This window comes from Mus musculus, chromosome 19 (assembly GCF_000001635.26).
Source record: "Mus musculus strain C57BL/6J chromosome 19, GRCm38.p6 C57BL/6J".
Taxonomy (NCBI): Eukaryota; Metazoa; Chordata; class Mammalia; order Rodentia; family Muridae; genus Mus; species Mus musculus.
The window spans coordinates 39,060,594-39,079,112 of NC_000085.6; the positions used below are offsets into that span (position 1 = coordinate 39,060,594).

At 39.2% G+C, this 18,519-nt stretch overlaps 1 protein-coding gene across 1 annotated transcript in view; it reads left to right on the plus strand.

The window, feature by feature from the left end:
• Window positions 1–412: 412 nt before the first annotated feature.
• Cyp2c65 (cytochrome P450, family 2, subfamily c, polypeptide 65) overlaps window positions 413–18,519 on the plus strand; it is a 32,943-nt gene continuing 14,836 nt past the window's right edge. Inside the window, exons 1-5 of the mRNA NM_028191.2 lie at window positions 413–604; window positions 8,498–8,660; window positions 8,865–9,014; window positions 11,586–11,746; window positions 12,621–12,797. Of these exons, the coding sequence (NP_082467.2) occupies window positions 437–604; window positions 8,498–8,660; window positions 8,865–9,014; window positions 11,586–11,746; window positions 12,621–12,797 (819 nt within the window). The 5' untranslated portion in view covers window positions 413–436. The remainder of the gene's footprint in view (window positions 605–8,497; window positions 8,661–8,864; window positions 9,015–11,585; window positions 11,747–12,620; window positions 12,798–18,519) is intronic.

Genomic DNA, 18,519 nt, shown 5'->3' on the forward strand with positions numbered 1-18,519 from the left:
ATGTTTTATACAATATAAAATTTCTTTTTATTTGCCAGTTCTATATAATATTAAACTTTTCTAATAGTATAAGTTTTCAAGTGCTCAATAACTTGAGAATTCAGAATTTTTTACAACTTCCAATTTTCTAACATGAAGTACCTTTACTGTTTCTTTTTCAGTTGTGGCTACAAAGCAGGAAACCCTTTCACCTTAATTTTTCAAACCCAACCCATTATAAGTAATCCACAATCTACAGGATATGCTGTTGTATAAATGAGAGCAAAGGAGCCAGTACTTTAATCACGATGTTGGAACAAAGTCCACTGGGAGGAGAGATTAAGTGTTGTTTCTGGTTGGTCTGTTTTGTATCAGAGAATCACGGATGTATTAGCAGTTGTCCTTATATAAGCTTTTGGTTGTGTGCACAGTCATATCTTAAGAAGAGAAGCAAACAATGGTTCTAGGTGTGTTTCTGGGGCTTCTTCTCACATGTCTGCTTCTTCTTTCACTATGGAGGCAGAATTCTCAGAGAAGAAACCTTCCTCCTGGCCCCACACCTCTCCCCATCATTGGAAATATTCTTCAGCTAGATCTTAAGGACATCAGCAAATCTCTGAGGAATGTAAGTATACATTTGGTTTTCCCAGAAGCAGAAGGGTTTCCCCCTTTCTCCAAAGGGAAGTGCCAATGTTTCAGTGAAAAATATGGCTGGGCCTGCTCTATACAATAGAGGATTGGAAAACTGTTACCTAAGCTTGATGGGCTACTTGTATTTTTCACCTTGTCATTTTCAGAAATTACAATATGAGGTAATGTGGTTTGACTAGTTAAATATTAGAGGTTGTTTAACAGATTGAAAATCACGGTGTGGTAAAGTTGCAGTTTTCCCTTCTTAATACCTTCAGTTAATGGCTGAAGGATAAACAAATAAAGTAGTTAGAGATTTCCTTCACCTATTTTAGCCATGCATGGTATGTAGAATGAGCAAACAAATAGATTTTCTGTGAAGAATTAACATCTGTCTGATATCCAGAAAGTAGCTGTGTGTCTGAACAATATAAAAAAAATGATAGGACCAAGTAGTCATTCAGGACTTAGTAGTTGCAATTAGAAGTCTTTTCAGTCCTAACACACCCTTTTCTGGGAACAAGAATGTGGCATGTGTTAGAACTTGTTTCTGGAAAATGCTGCACTTTGTACAGATTTTCTATTTGTTCGTAATGCTTGTAGTCCGCAAGCAGTGTGGGTGATGAAGACATCTTGGTATCACTTAAAATACAGAATAGCTAAAGCTAGAGGCAATGATTCAGGACTTCTATGAACAGAGCTTGGAGATGATGCTGAAACAGTCACCTGGGTATTGATTTCAAGGTGAAAAACAAAATAGACAGTGTTAAAATTTGGGATTTCAAAAAATATTGGGATTTCCAGAATTTAAAGTTTGGGACACTGGAAAATAATTTGTGATATTTATACTCTATGTTTTTAATAATGTGATATAAATGTAAATGCTGAATATGTAGATTTAGTAGTTAACTGCAATCTGTTTACCAACTGGGTGGGCAATTGTAGGCCATTCATAAGTGAAAATTAATACTATTACTCTAATACTTATGTATCAAAGCAAAATATTGATGCATCACATGATAGAAAATGTAGAAATTGTAATGATACCATCTGTAGTAACTGAGCACATTGCATTGAAATAACACTGACATCTTTTCTTGTTCTTTTTTCATGGATGAAGACACGGCATTCCATTTTCTCTTCAGATTTAAATTACTTCCTACTTACATAAGACATAATAATGTTTGTATTTATATTAAAGACAAATATGGACTTACATTCTCCAAGATAACAGAATTACTAATTATATAGATTTCTTCCTTACTCTCTCCCTACCTACCTCAGCCCCTCCTTCCCTTCCTTTCCCTCCCCTCCCCTCCCCTCCCCTCCCCTCCCCTCCCCTCTCCTCTCCTCTCCTCTCTCTCTCCCTTCCTTCCTTTATTTTTTATTAGATATTTTATTCATTTACATTTCAAATGCTATCCAGAAAGTCCCCTATACACTCCCCCTGCCCTGCTCCCCAACCCACCCACTCCTGCCTCCTGACCCTGGCATTCCCCTGTACTGGGGCATATAATTTTTGCAAGATCAAGGGCTTCTCCTCCCAGTGATGGCTGACTAGGGATCTTCTACATATGCAGCTAGAGACAGGAGCTCTGGGGGTCCTGGTTAGTTCATATTGTTGTTCCTCCTATAGGGTTGCAGACCCTTTCAGCAACTTGAGTACTTTCTTTAGCTCCTCCATTTGGGGCTCTGTGTTCCATCCAATAGATGATTGTGACCATCCACTTCTGTATTTGCCAGGCACTGGCATAGCCTAACAAAAGACAGCTATATTAGGGTCCTGTCAGCAAAATCTTGCTGGCATATGCAATAGTGTCTTGATTTAGTGGCTGTTTATAGGATGGATCCCTGGGTGGGGCAGTCTCTGGATGGTCCTTTCTTCTGTCTCAGCTCCAAACTTTGTCTCTGTAACTCCTTCCATGGGTATTTTCTTCCCTCTTCTAAGAAGGAATGAAGTATCAACACTTTGGTCTTCCTTCTTCTTGAGTTTCATGTGTTTGCAAATTGTATCTTGGATATTCTAAGTTTCTGGGCTAGTTTTTTCCTTCCTTCCTTCCTTCCTTCCTTCCTTCCTTCCTTCCTTCCTTCCTTCCTTCCTTCCTTCCTTCCTTCCTTCCTTCCCTCCCTCCCTCCCTCCCTCCCTCCCTCCCTTCCCTCCCTCCCTCCCTTCCCTCCCTCCCTCCCTCCCTCCCTCCCTCCCTCCCTCCCTCCCTCCCTCCCTCCCTCCCTCCCTTTCTTCCTCCCTCCCTCCCTCCCTCCCTCCCTCCCTCCCTCCCTCCCTCCCTCCCTCCCTTCCTTCCTTTTTTCTTTTCTCATGTAATACATCTTGACCACAGTTTCCCTCCCTCTACTCCCCCAGGTTCTCCCCTCCAACTCTTTCTCCCAGGCTCACTATCCCTCCATTTCTCTTTAGTAACAGAAGGCCTCTAGGAGATATCAACCAAGAATGGAAAAACATCATACAGTAAAGCAAAGGAAAAGCCTTGATACTGAGGCCTGTCAAGGCAACCTAATAGGAGAAAACGACTCCTGAGAGCCGGGAAAAGACCCAGAGATACACCCACTCCCACTGTTATGAGTTCCATGAAAACATAAAGCTAATAACCCATAGCATACATGAAGAGGCTCTGGTGCAGACCCATGCAGGATGAGCCTCGCTTAGCTGATTCTGTAGGTCATGTTCTCCTGGCATCCTCTCTATCCTCTTACTCTCACAATCTTTTCTCCCCACCTTCCATGAAGTTGTAGCCATGAGCTTTTCCATCCAGCCCCTTTGTTCCCCAAAATAATGACTCTGAGACTTAATGATTCATGAAATAATGCTTAGGCCATATGCTTTGGTTCATTTCCCATCTATCTCACAACGTATAACCCATTTATTCTATTCTATGTGTGTCACATGGTTGGTTACCTCTCCTTAAATTTCATGTGTTTGTCTCCTCAGATTTCAGGGTGAATCTGTTCCTGTGCCTGATTCTATCGTATAGTTCCTCTCTCCCTACCAGAACTGTCACCTCCTATTTCCTGCCTTAGCTAACAGGCCATCTGAATTTTATTGACAGGTGATTCTTCTATTCAGTACACAAAAGACTGGCTCTACATTTTCCTGATTTTTGATAGCAGAAACCTGAATGGAGACCTCTGATTTAGATTCTCTCTTTCTGCATAATGTCTATCTATTGGTCTCTATACCCACTCCTATCAGCTGCTAGAGGAAGCCTCTCTGATGATGACTGGACAATCCATTGTTCGTTCTATGAGTAGAGCAGAATACTATAAGGAATTATTTTATTGATTTTTTTCCAGTTGTATTTGGGTTATTTTGGGTTATTCAGTGTCTGGTTCCTGGCCATCCAGGTACTGTTGGGCTTGGGGTCCATCTTATGGTGTGGGTCGTAAGTTAAACCAAATATTGGTTGACCACTCCCAAACTTTCTGCACCACCATTGCCCCAGCACATCTTGCAGGGTGGACAGATTGTAGGTCAAGGGTTTTGAGGCTGGATTGGTGTTCAGGTTTCTCTTTCTGTAGTCTGCAGAATATCTTTTTCACACCACAGAGTCTAGAACATAGAAATGAATGTCCCATGCTTGCACCAGCTTTACCTCTTTCAATAAGCTTTATGGATGTTGTCCCAGAGCATACTCTCAGCCAAAAACTCAAGTAAATGCAACCCAGTCCCTCCACTGGAAGCCTTGCCAGGCTACAAAAGATGGCCAGTTTAGTGTTTCTATCCTCCATAACTATGAGTCCTCACAAGGGTTACCTTCATATATTCCAGGATGGTTATATTGCACTGTTTCCTCTTCCCCATAATGAACCCCAGCTCCAGTTCTTTCTCTTCACATTCTCTTCCCTCCTCCCCCGCCCGCATCATCCTTCCTACTCCCATTCCAAGCTGATCCCAGTCCACCCATAAAATTTATTCTATTTTCCTTTCCTAGGGGTGTCCATACATGTCCCCTAGAGCCTTCTTCTTTAACCTCTCTGAGTATCCAGATTGTAGCCTGGTTATCATTTACTTAACAACTAATATCCACTTATAAAACAACACATACCGTATTTGTCTTTCTGGGTCTGTGTTACCTCATGGAGGATGATTTTTTTAGTTCTATTCATTTGCCTGAAAATTTCATAATGCCATTTAAAAAAATAATCCATTTTGTATCACATTAAAAAAATCTATTTTTCACTTGATGGATATCTATGGTGTTCCCAGTTCTGGCTAGTATGAAAAAAAACTGCTATGAAATTGGTGAGCAAGAGTCTTTGTGGTAAGATAGAGCAAGTTTTGGGTATATGCGAAAGAATAGCATAGCTAAATCTTGAGGTAGGTTCATACCCAATTTTCTGAGGAAGCACAGTATTGTTTTCCATAGTGTCTGTATAGGTTTATATTCTTTCCAGTAATGGAAGTGTTCCCCTGCTCCATATTTTCACCAGTATGAACTGCCATTTGTGTTGTTGATCTTAGCCATTTTAACAGGTATAAGATGGAATTTCAAAGTAGTTTTGATTTGCATTTCTCTGTTGGCTAAAGATATTGAACATTTTAAAATATGTTTTTCATATATTTGAGATTCCTTTTTTGTTTTGTTTTTTGTTTTGTTTTGTTTTTCAAGACAAGATTTCTCTGTGTAGCCCCTGGTTGTCCTGGAACTCACATTGTAGACCAGGTTGGCCTCAAACTCAGAAATCTGCCTGCCTCTGCCTCCCAAGTGCTGGGATTAAAGGCATGCGTCACCACCGCCCGAGATTCCTTTTTTTATTTAAACTAATTTTTGTTATATATATTCTTCATTTACAATTCAAATGCTATCCCAAAAGTACCTTATGCCCTCCCCCCACCCTGCTCTCCAACCCACCCACTCCAGCTTACTGGCCCTGGTATTCCCCTGTATTGGGGCATATAATCTTTGCAAGAGCAATGATGGCCAATTAGGCCATTCTGCTACATATGCAGCTAGAGACATGATCTCAGGGGGTACTGGTTAGTTCATATTGCCGTCACTCCTATAGGGTTACAGACCACTTCAGCTCCTTGGGTACTTTCTCTAGCTCCTTCATTGGGGGGCCATGTGTTCCATCCAATAGATGACTGTGAGCATCCACTTCTGTATTTGCCAGGCACTGTCATAGTCTCACAAGAGTCAGCTATATCAGGGTCCTGTCAGCAAAATCTTGCTGGCATATGCAATAGTGTCGGCATTTGGTGGTTGATTATGGTATGGATCCCTAGATAGGGCAGTCTCTGCATGGTCCTTTCTCCTGTCGCCACTTCAAACTTTGTCTCTTAACTCCTTACATGAGTATTTTGTTTCCCATTCTAAGGAGGGACAAAGTATCCACACTTGGGTCTTCGTTCTTCTTGAGTTTCGTGTGTTTTGCAAATTGTATCTTGGGTATTTTAAGTTTCTGGGCTAATATCCACTTATCAGTGAGTACATATCATGTGAGTTCTTTTGTGATTGGGTTACCTCACTTAGGATGATGCCCTCCAGATCCATCCATTTGCCTAAGAATTTTATAAATTCATTGTTTTTAATAGCTGAGAAGTACTCCATTGTGTAAATGTACCACATTTTCTGTATCCAATGCTCTGTTGATGGACATCTGGGTTCTTTCCAGCTTCTGGCTATTATAAATAAGGCTGCTATGAGCATAGTGGAACATGTGTTCTTATTAACAGTTGGAACATCTTCTGGATATATGCCCAGGAGAGAAATTACTGGATCCTTTGGTAGTACTATGTCCAATTTTCTGAGTAACCACCAGACTGATTTTCAGAGTGGTTGTACAAGCTTGCAATCCTACCAAGCAATGGAGGAGTGTTTCTCTTTCTCCACATCCTCACCACCATCTCCTGTTACCTGGATTTTTGATCTTAGCCATTCTGACTGGTGTGAGGTGGAATCTCAGGGTTGTTTTGATTTGCATTTCTCTGATGATTAAGGATGTTGAACATTGTTTCAGGTGCTTCTCAGCCATTCAGTATTCCTCAGGTGAGAATTCTTTGTTCAGCTCTGAGCCCCATTTTTTAATGGGGTTATTTGATTATCTGGAGTCCAGCTTCTTGTATTCTTTGTATATATTGGAAATTCGTCCCCTATTGGTTTTAGGATTGATAAAAATCCTTTTCAAATCTGTTGGTGGCCTTTTTGTCTTATTGACAGTGTCTTTTGTCTTACAGAATCTTTGCGATTTTATGAGGTCCCATTTGTCGATTATTGATCTTACAGCACAAGCCATTGGTGTTCTCTTCAGGAATTTTTCCCCAGTGCCCATATCTTCGAGGCTTTCTCCCACTTTCTCCTCTATAAGTTTTAGTGTTTCTGGTTTTATATGGAGTTCCTTGATCCACTTAGACTTGAGCTTAGTACAAGGAGATAAGAAAGTATCAATTCGCATTCTTATACATGATAACCACCAGTTGTGCTAGCACCATTTGTTGAAAATGCTGTCTTTTTTCCACTGGATTGTCAAAGATCAAGTGACCATAGGTTTGTGGGTTCATTTCTGGTTCTTCAATTCTATTTCATTGATCTACCTGTCTGTCGCTGTACCAGAGTTCTCTGTTTAAATCTGTATCCCATTTTTATATTGGGTTATTTCTTGATATCTTGATTTCTTTACATATTTTGGATATTAGACCTCTATCAGATGTAGAGTTGGTGTGTGTCTTTTCTTATTCTGCAGGCTGCCTCTTTGTCCAACTGATTGTGTACTTTACCTTAGAGAAGTTTTTCAGTTTTATGTTGTTAAATTAATTAAATCTTGATTTTAGTGCCTGTGCTATCAATCTTCTGTTGATTAGTTTGTTTCCTGTGGCAATGTGTTTAAGGCTGTTCCCCATTTCCTCTGTTATCAGGTTCAGTGTATCTGGTTTTATGTTGAGATCTTTTATCTTCTTGATCTTCTTAATTATCTTCTTCATTCTCAAACAGTTTTGTTAACTTTACCTTGTTTGGTTTCTGGTTTTTTATTTTTTTATTTTTTATTTTTTTGCTTTCTTTAATGTGTTTATTTATTTTCTCCAATATTTTGTGTTTCCTGGCTTTCTTTGAGGGATTTATTCATTTCCTCCAATTGTTTGTTTTTGTTTCCCTGGATTTTGTTAAGCGATTAATTTCTCTCTAAGGATCTCCATTATCTTTACATTTTTTTTTCTTGTGCTTCAGCTATGCTGGAATGCTGAGGTCCTGCTGTGGTAGGATAACTGGGCTTCTGTGGAGACATATTGGCTTAGCTGTTATAGATTGCGTTCTTATAGGGCATTTAGCAATTTGTAATTTGGGGTGATTATAGGTCTAGGTGCTAATTTCTGAGTTTGTTTTGCCTGGTGAGCGTTCTGTTCCTTGGTTTCTGCTTCCACTGTGGAATTTTACTGGAGAGGATTTTGTTGTTGTTGTTGTGTGCTGTCAGATTTTCTGGCTCGCTAAGCTGTTGGACTTAAGGGGAATGCATGCTGGTGTTGGAGGCAGGGGAAGGGAGGTAAGAGGGAGATTGTCTGTTACTGTGACAGGCAAGACCCTAAGTATTGTGTCTGGATAACAGAGAGTAGAGATGCCTACCTGACCTTCTGGTAGACAAATCCTGTGCTTGAGTGGGGTGTATCTCCCTGAGTTGGGGGCTGGGATACAGCAGAGAGATGGTAAGTGATGCCAAACGTGGGGTGGTCTGTGAAATCCACAGGAGGCATGAACACTGGGAAGGGGAACTGCAGCTTGTATTCTGTTGCACTAGTAGGGATAACCATAACAATTGCACTTGAGGTAAGAGACAGAGTAGGGAAGGTCTGTGGACACCCTGCTCATCTTCTGGCAGGTATGGCTTGTCAGTTACTGACATCTTTTTACTATATTTTAATCTCTGTTTTGTTTTCCAGTTTTCAAAAGTCTATGGCCCTGTGTTCACTCTGTACTTGGGCAGGAATCCTGCTGTGGTGTTACATGGATATGAAGCTGTGAAAGAAGCCTTTACTGATCATGGGGAGGAGTTTGCTGGAAGAGGAGTTTTTCCAGTGTTTGATAAGTTTAAGAAAAACTGCGGTAAGTGTCCATGTGCCTAAGTGTCCATGCATCCAACTGTGCTCATGTACCCATGTGTTCATGTGTGTGTGTTAGACTGTGGTCATAGGGAATATGAGGATAGAAAGCCGACTTGAAACTTGTTCAATCCCAGCTGATGGCAGCCACCTATCAGCACCTTTACTTACCTGGGAACTCCCTACTCACTTCTTCTCTTCCTTTTAGGGGTTGTTTTCAGCAGTGGGAGGACCTGGAAAGAGATGAGACGCTTCTCACTCATGACTCTGCGAAACTTTGGGATGGGGAGGAGGAGCATTGAGGACCGAATTCAAGAGGAGGCTCGCTGTCTTGTGGATGAATTGAGGAAAACCAAAGGTGGGTGTCACTCATCTTAGACTTCTCTCATTTTATGAGATCCTCCAGAAGTTTTAAGGCTGTCTAGAGCTTTCATTCCATGTTAAACTTCAGTCTTCACATGGAAAGTGCGATTTGTAGAGAAAATAAGAGAGCTTATATATTTGTGATGCTTGTTTTATGGTGGGATTGTGTCTGTTGTAGAGGATCTAAGCCATCATTTAATGCCAATCTTTTCTAACTGTTTTGTTTTAAATAAGAAAATGATTATGTGAATTTATATTGTGAACTTATTTTCTGACTATGTAAGGACAATAATTTCCATTAGTATAAATATTAATTTCACTAGCAAACATGTTGCATGTAATCACAGCTTCACACGTGTATGGAAAAGGAGCCACAAAGTACAATTGTCTCTAATTGGACTATATTGTACAACTGACATATGCTACATTCCTGCATAAAATTCTGACAGAATGTTGCTGTGTAACATATTTTTCGTTTGGCTATATCTTAATAAAGATTCATCAGTTCATGTTCTTTTAAAAGTATGCCATGGTTTATAAAAGAATAGATTACTTATTTCTATGCTATTGACATATTTTTTAATAAATCTATGTTATTACATGATTTTAAAAATTAATGTTCAATCATCAGTGATGTATATAACTAGGCTTCATTATTGGCTCCATCTTCATTCATTTATCTTATTTCCCTTTATTTGCTGTATTAAGGAGTGGTTACAAATTTATGGAAATGATTGTTTCAGGTTTACAAAGATTTTGAAGTACTTGTCACAATGAAACATGACCTTGTTTTTAAATGCTGTCTTTCACATTAAGTAACAGATGAGAAAAAAAATTCAGATTTCTTCTCTGAGTCACACATGCATCCATGTTTCTTAAGTAAACTTTATTTTGTCCTTTGACATAACAAAATATTTATTGATACAACATTTTTGGCATTGCTATAGTGTTTCAAGCACATGAAATCTGAATGACTAAGTCAGTTTCTTATTATGTAATGTCCCAGTATTTATCCAAAATACTTTTGATTCAATTTATTTTTATCTTAGGTTTTGAGTTTTCTAAGTGCCTTAGTGATTTGATTATAGAGTCCTCCTCAAAGAATACACGAATGTTAAAAAGTAATAATGTTAAGGAATGATGGACATGTTAGTTACTTCTGTTGCTTAAATAAAATATCCAAGAAAAGCACCTGAAGGAGGGTAATTTGGGATTATAGTTTCTGTTTATAATCTATTATGATAGAATTTCACAGAAGGGGAACTTGAATCACTTTCTGGTTACTCCATGGTCCCTGGCACATATATAGCAGAGGACTGACTTGTCTGGACTCAATGGGAGAGGATGGGCTTAATCCTGTAGATATTTGATGCCCCAGGAAAAAGGGATGCTGAGAAGGGTGAAGTGAGGGTGGATGGGTATGTAAGGGGGGAGGGTGGATGGGTAGGGGAGAATCTTATTAGAGGCAAAGGGGAGGGCTGTTAGAGTGAAGAAATTTGGGAGGGGGGACTAGAGGGGGGTAGCATTTGGAATGCAAATAAATGAAATAATTTAGAAAAATAAATAAATATAAAGTACAATAATGAAAAAAAAAATGCCCCTGCTTGGTCAACTCCCTTCAGTTTATGCAGTCCAGCACCTAAGCCTATGGAGTGGTGCTAATCAATGAGATGGGTCTTCTCACTCCACTGACATGTCCAGAAGCTCCTCTTACTGGTGATGTGAGAGCCTGTCACATTGATAATCAATATTAAGCATCTCAGACATTTAGTTCCTTTTAAATGGAGGCAAATAGTAGGAGGCTTGTAGACACAGAAGAAAGAACTAAAACTACCTATTTCTTACTTTTGTTTGCTTTCTTTTGGGGGCATATTTCAAACAAAAATTCTCATCTTAACTTTGCTCTAAGAAATCAATTTTATATTTAAAGCTTATTTATACATTTTCATGTCACATAACATAGATGTGTTTCATTTTTATGTTAGTCTTCTCAATATATGAATTGATGCAATCTCTATTTATTGTATTCTACTGGCTAAGGACATGAATCTTTTAACTACTACATATGAGTGTTTCTAGGTTCCCATAACCACCCTAAAGGGAGGGAGGTGGTTTTTCCCTTTAATTTTTATTAGTTTTTTGAGAATTTTGTACAGTGCATTTTGATCATCCTCATCCCTAAACTATTCCCAGCTCTATACTTCCTTCCACCCCCAATCATTTTTGTATTGTGTTGTTTAGAGGCTTAACAAACAGGTATGACTAACTTCTAGCCTTGGATTGCTGAAGACTTTTTCCCCTTACAAAGAGTAGACACCTGGTGTGAAAGGCCAGTCAACAGAGGTATGAGATGAAAACTGAGCATACTTAAATTCATGACTTAGAAGGCCAGATCAATGAACTTACATTAAATATAAAAATGATGCACAAGTGTAGTGAACTACTGTTATGTCTCTCAGGCTGTGTGTGTGTATAAGACTTGTCATCAGTTTATCTGTTAAGATATATCATTTTAAATACACACATATATTTCAGGAGCATTTTACAGTTGTTTCCAATTCTTTAGGTGAACCCTGTGATCCCACCTTCATCCTCGGCTGTGCTCCTTGCAATGTCATCTGCTCCATTGTTTTCCAGAATCGTTTTGATTATAAAGATCAGGAATTCCTTACCTTCTTAGACATCTTAAATGAAAATGTGGAGATTCTGAGTTCCCCTTGGATTCAGGTGAGTTCAAGTTTCTTTCTTTAAAAACCAAACCAAACCAAACCAAACCAAACCAAACCAAACCAAACCAAACCAAACCAAACCAAACCAACAAAACCAAAACAACCAAACCAAAACAAAAGAAAACCCAACAACCACTTAGAGATATAGGCTCCATGAAATTTCAAAAAATTCTCAAGAGAAATGAAGGCTTAACTGTGTGCTGTTAGAACACTGTTCACTGGTTTTCTATTAATTCTCAAATCACTTTCTCTATAAATCTTCAGATCAATGCTTAGAAGATGCCTACATAACTCAGTGGACATTTATTTCGTTGTTAAAATCTGTTAGCCACAAGGCTTATGCTCCATTAAATATTTTAGAGACCTGGTCATCAAAACACTTACCAGAAACATCATAATATGCAATAAGAATATTTTCTTCAAGTAGAGACAGTGTTTGGGATCGAAACTGCTAGGAACCCTGGAGTACAGCATTGATATTTAATCAACAGTTGACATCTTATAGTTGGCATTGGAGTGACAAAATATTTGAGTGGTGTGTGTATCCTGTCAAAATTTTCCTGTGCTGAGTTGGCATATCTTACATTTTATCTAAAGACTGCTTGTATGATCTTGAAGAAATCATCTAGCTGGTCTGCACAGGTTCACAGTTGTAATTCAAGAACCCTTGAGACTTTATCTGTTAAATTTCTTATTTCATTCTCCCATAGGCATTTTTACAAGCAAAAAGAATTTGTATACAAACCATATATTCACTCAAGATGGATAGCATATATTGTTTATATTTGTATTTACTCTTCCTGGCCAAGGTTTACTATAAGGTACACATACACACATTCTGTGTTTTAAGCGTCTATCATTTTCTTTTGTAGATTTGCAATAATTTTCCTGCTGTCATTGATTATCTACCAGGAAGACACAGAAAATTACATAAAAATTTTGCCTTTGCAGAACATTACTTTTTGTCAAAAGTAAAACAGCATCAAGAGTCACTGGATATTAACAATCCTCGGGACTTTATTGATTGTTTCCTGATCAAAATGGAACAGGTAAAATGTTAATAAAACTCCAATTTAGTTATTTGACTGCTTGAGCATTTTTTTTTGTCCCATGAATTGTCTGTGTTTACAGGGAGATTTTAATGGCTCAGACCAGCACTGTTTGACAAGTACTTCATGTGCTTAATATGTACATGGATTTGCAGTAAGCATTCCAATAATATAGTATTCAGTTCAGTAATTTGAATATATTGACCCTATTTTTTTTTAAACAAAATAACCTAGAAAATGAGTCATGCTGAGTGTGGTGGCGCACGCCTTTAATCCCAGCACTTGGGAGGCAGAGGCAGGTGGATTTCTGAGTTCGAGGCCAGCTTGGTCTACAAAGTTCCAGGACAGCCAAGGCTATACAGAGAAATCCTGTCTCGAAAAACAAAACAAAACAAAACAACAACAACAAAAACCAAACCAAAACAAAAAAAGAGTTATATAATGCAATGGGTCCATCACATGGAAAGATTTCCAAAATTCTCAGAAAAAAATGTCATGCCATAATATACAGATGAATGCTGTCTTTGTAGACAATGTGTGGAACTTATAAAAGAGCTCAAGATAGCAAGACTACCTACAACATCTGCAGATTGAATCAAATCTTAAAATCTTAGCTGTGCACAGCTGAGGAGTTTTCAGGTGAATTCTAAGGTGTAGGCTGCAGTGTGAGAAGGAATGATTAGTGCCATGGATGAATGACGCCTTAACTGAGTGTAACTTCAAGTGAGTTGATGTGAATGTGGAAGTATAGATTGATGTCTCTCAGGCACCTATATGAATAAATGCTTCTGTCATGGCTCCATTTTGTAGAAAAGCCACTTATTTTTATTGAACACTGTTGGCACTTATCATAAATGTAAGGTCTTTTTTTGTTGTTGTTAGCTTTCCATTCTGATCCACTGAACTTTACCCTTATGCTTGCTGTGTAATGAATTTATCATCCTTTTATATATTTACTTAGTTATTGGATATTTTATGTATTTACATTTTGAATGCTATCCTCTTTCTGGGTGTCCCCTATGAGTCCTTCTATCCCATCTCCCCTCCCTATGCTTCTATGAGGGTGCTCTCCCATACACCCACACACTCCCACCTCACTGCCCTGACATTCCCCTACTCTGAAATTGAGCCTTCACAGGACCAAGGGTCTCTCCTTTTATTGATGCCAGACAGTGCCATCCTCTGGTACATATGCAACTGGTGCCATGGGTCCCTCCATGTGTACTCTTTGGTTGGTAATTTAGTCCCTGTGAGCTCTGGGTGGTCTGGTTGGTTGATATTGTTGTTCTTACTATGGAGTTGCAAACCCTACAGCCTCTTCAGACTTTACTCTAACTCCTCCATTGGTGTCCCTGTCTTCATTATAATGGTTGGCTGTGTGCATTTGCCTCTGTATTTGTCAGGCTCTGGCAGAGCCTCTTAGGAGGCAGCTAAAACAGGCTTCTTTTAGCAAGTACTTCTTGGCATCCACAACAGTATCTGGGTTTGGTCTACGATCAAGAATTGCCAAATGGGACTTCATAAAATTGCAAAGCTTCTGTAAGGCAAAGGACACTGTCGATAGAACACCAGTTCTACCACCAGTTCCCCTTCCCCCATTGCTACACACCTCTGTTCAAATTCCTGATCCTCTGAATATTATTCCCTTCTCCTCCCATACCTGATACAGACCCTTTTACCCCTCCCCCTCCTTTCTTCCTCCCATGTCCCTCACACCTTCAAATTCTATGAGTATTTTGCTCCCCTTCTAAGAAGGACTGAAGCATTCACACTTTGGCCTTCCTTCTTCTTGAGCTTCATGTGGTCTGTGAATTGTATCTTGGGTAGTATCCATTTATCAGTGTATGCATACCATGTTTTTTTTTTTTTTTGTGGCTGGGTTACCTAACTCAGGATGATATTTTTCAAGTTCCATCCATTTGACTGCAAGTTTCATGAAGTCACTGTTTTTAATAGCTGAGTAGTATACCACTGTGTAAATGAACCACATTTTTTGTATCCATTCCTCTGTTGAAGGACACCGGGGTTCTTTCTAGCTTCTGGCAATTATAAATAAGGCTGCTATGGACCGTTGTCACATAGTGGAACATGTGTCCTTATTACAAGTTGGAGCATCTTCTGGGTATATGCCCAGGAGTGGTATTGCTGGATCTTCAGGTACAACTATGTCTAGTTTTCTGAGGAACCACCAAACTGATTTCCAGAGTGGTTGTATCAGCTTGCAATTTCACCAGCAATGGAGGAGGGTTCCTCTTTCTCCACATCCTTGCTAGCATCTGCTGTCACCTCAGTTTTTGAACTTAGCCATTCTGACTGGTGTGAGGTCGAATCTCAGGGTTGTTTTGATTTGCATTTCCCTGATGACTAAGAATATTGAACATTTCTTTATTTGCTTCTTGGCCATTCACTATTTCTCAGTGATATTCCTCAGTTGAGAATTCTTTGTTGAGTTCTGTACCCATTTTCTAACTAGGGTTATTTGATTCTCTGGAGTCTAACTTCTTGAGTTCTTTGTATGTATTAGATATTAGTCCTCTATTGGATGTAGGATTGGTAAAGATCATTTCCTGATCTGTTGGTTGCTGTTTTGTTCTATTGACAGTGTCCTTTGCCTGACAGAAGCTTTGCAATTTTATGAGGTCCCATTTGGTGATTCTTGATCTTAGACCATAAAGTATTGGTGTTCTGTTCAGGAAATATTCCCCTGTGCCCATGTGTTCAAGTTTCTTTCCCAGTTTCTCTATTAGTTTCAGTGTATCTGGTTTTATGTGGAGGTCTTTGTCCACTTAGACTTGATCTTTGTACATGGAGATAAGAATGGATCAATTCACATTCTCCTACAAGTTCACCACTAGTTGAACTAGCACCATTTGTTGAAAACGCTGTCTTTTTTCCACTGGATGGTTGTAGCTCCTTTGCCAAAGATCAAGTGACCATAGGTATATGGGTTCATTTCTGGGTCTTCAGTTCTATTCCATTGATCTACCTGCCTGTCACTGTACCAATACTGTGTAGCTTTTATCACAATTGCTCTATAGTACAGATTGAGGTCAGGGATGGTGCTTTCCCCGGAAGTTCTTTATTATTGAGAATAGTTTTCTGTATCCTGAATTTCTTGCTATCCCAAGTGAATTTTCAAATTGCTCTTTCTAACTCTTTGAAGAATTTAGTTGAAAATTTGATGGGGATTGCACTGAATCTGTTGATTGCTTGACAAGATGGCCATTTTTTTTCTATAATAATCCTGCTAATCATGAGCATGGGAGATTTTTCCATTTTCTGTGGTATTCTTCAATTTCTTCTTCAGAAACTTGAAGTTCTTGTCATATAGATCTTTCACTTGTTTGGTTAGAGTCACACCAAGTTATTTTATATTGTTTGTGTCTATTGTGAATGGTGTCGTTTTGCTAATTTCTTTCTCAGCCCATTTATTTTTTGAGTATAAGGAGTCTACTGATTTGTTTGAGTTAATTTTATATCCAGCCACTTGCTGTTTAGGAGTTCTGTGGTGGAATTTTGGGGTCACTTAAGTATAGTATCATATCATCTGTAAATAATTATATTTTTCCTTCTTCCTTTATCACTTGTATCCCTTTGACCTCCTTTTATTTCTAGTTGATTTAGCTAGAACTTCAAATACTATATTGAACAGATAGGAATAGAGTGGGCAGCTTTGTTCAGTTCCTGATTTTATTGGGGTTGTTTCAAGTTTCTTTCCATTTAGTTTGATGTTGTCTCCTGGTTTGCAATATATTGCTTTTACTATGTTTAGGTATGGGCCTTGAATTCCTAGTCTTTCCAAGAGTTTTAACATGAAGGGATGTTGAATTATGTCTAATGCTTTTTCAGAATCTCATGAAATGATCATGTGGTTTTTTTTCTTTGAGTTTGTTTATATAGTGGATTATGTTGGTGGATTTCAGTATATTGAATCATCCCTGCATGCCTAGAATGAAGCCTACTTGATCATGGTGAATGAGCTCTTTGATGTATTCTTGGGTTTGATTTGCAATAATTTTATTGAGTACTTCTGCATTGATATTCATAAGGGAAATTGGTCTGAAGTTCTCTTTCTTTTGGTGTCAGTGTAACTGTGGCTTCAAAGAATGAATTAGGTAGTTTAGTTAAACCTATTAAGTTTCTGTTGTCATCTCTCCCTTTTTATTCATGATTTTGTTAATGTATATACTGTCTCTGTGCCCTCTTGTTAATCTGGCTAAGGGTTTCTGGTCTGAGACTGTTCCTTGGTTCTTGGGTTCTTGGCCTCCAGGCAGGTCATTGGAGAGGAAGTGATGATTTTTATCAGTGCTCACAGGTGCTTCAGCATTCCTGGGAGACCAGCTCTCTCCCAGCAGTATTTGGGTATGGCGAGCACAGTGTCAGATCTAGGCCCTAAAAAGTCTTTAATTTCTTTCTTTATTTCTTCTTGATCAAGCTATCATTGAGTAGAGTGTTGTTGAGCTTCCGAGTGTATGTGGACTTTCTTTTTTTTTTTTCTATGCGCTAATCTTTTTTTTTTCCTTTTCCATTTTTTATTAGGTATTTAGCTCATTTACATTTCCAATGCTATACCAAAAGTCCCCCATACCCACCCACCCCCACTCCCCTACCCACCCACTCCCCCTTTTTGGCCCTGGCGTTCCCCTGTACTGGGACATATAAAGTTTGCGTGTCCAATGGGCCTCTCTTTCCAGTGATGGCCGACTAGGCCATCTTTTGATACATATGCAGCTAGAGTCAAGAGCTCCGGGGTACTGGTTAGTTCATAATGTTGTTCCACCTATAGGGTTGCAGATCCCTTTAGCTCCTTGGGTACTTTCTCTAGCTCCTCCATTGGGAGCCCTGTGATCCATCCATTAGCTGACTGTGAGCATCCACTTCTGTGTTTGCTAGGCCCCGGCATAGTCTCACAAGAGACAGCTACATCTGGGTCCTTTCGATAAAATCTTGCTAGTGTATGCAATGGTGTCAGCGTTTGGATGCTGATTATGGGGTGGATCCCTGGATATGGCAGTCTCTACATGGTCCATCCTTTCATCTCAGCTCCAAACTTTGTCTCTGTAACTCCTTCCAAGGGTGTTTTGTTCCCAATTCTAAGGAGGGGCACAGTGTCCACACTTCAGTCTTCATTTTTCTTGAGTTTCATGTGTTTAGGAAATTGTATCTTATATCTTGGGTATCCTAGGTTTTGGGCTAATATCCACTTATCAGTGAGTACATATTGTGTGAGTTCCTTTGTGAATGTGTTACCTCACTCAGGATGATGCCCTCCAGGTCCATCCATTTGCCTAGGAATTTCATAAATTCATTCTTTTTAATAGCTGAGTAGTACTCCATTGTGTAGATGTACCACATTTTCTGTATCCATTCCTCTGTTGAGGGGCATCTGGGTTCTTTCCAGCTTCTGGCTATTATAAATAAGGCTGCTATGAACATAGTGGAGCATGTGTCCTTCTTACCCGTTGGGGCATCTTCTGGATATATGCCCAGGAGAGGTATTGCTGGATCCTCCGGTAGTACTATGTCCAATTTTCTGAGGAACCGCCAGACTGATTTCCAGAGTGGTTGTACAAGCCTGCAATCCCACCAACAATGGAGGAGTGTTCCTCTTTCTCCACATCCACGCCAGCATCTGCTGTCACCTGAATTTTTGATCTTAGCCATTCTGACTGGTGTGAGGTGGAATCTCAGGGTTGCTTTGATTTGCATTTCCCTGATGATT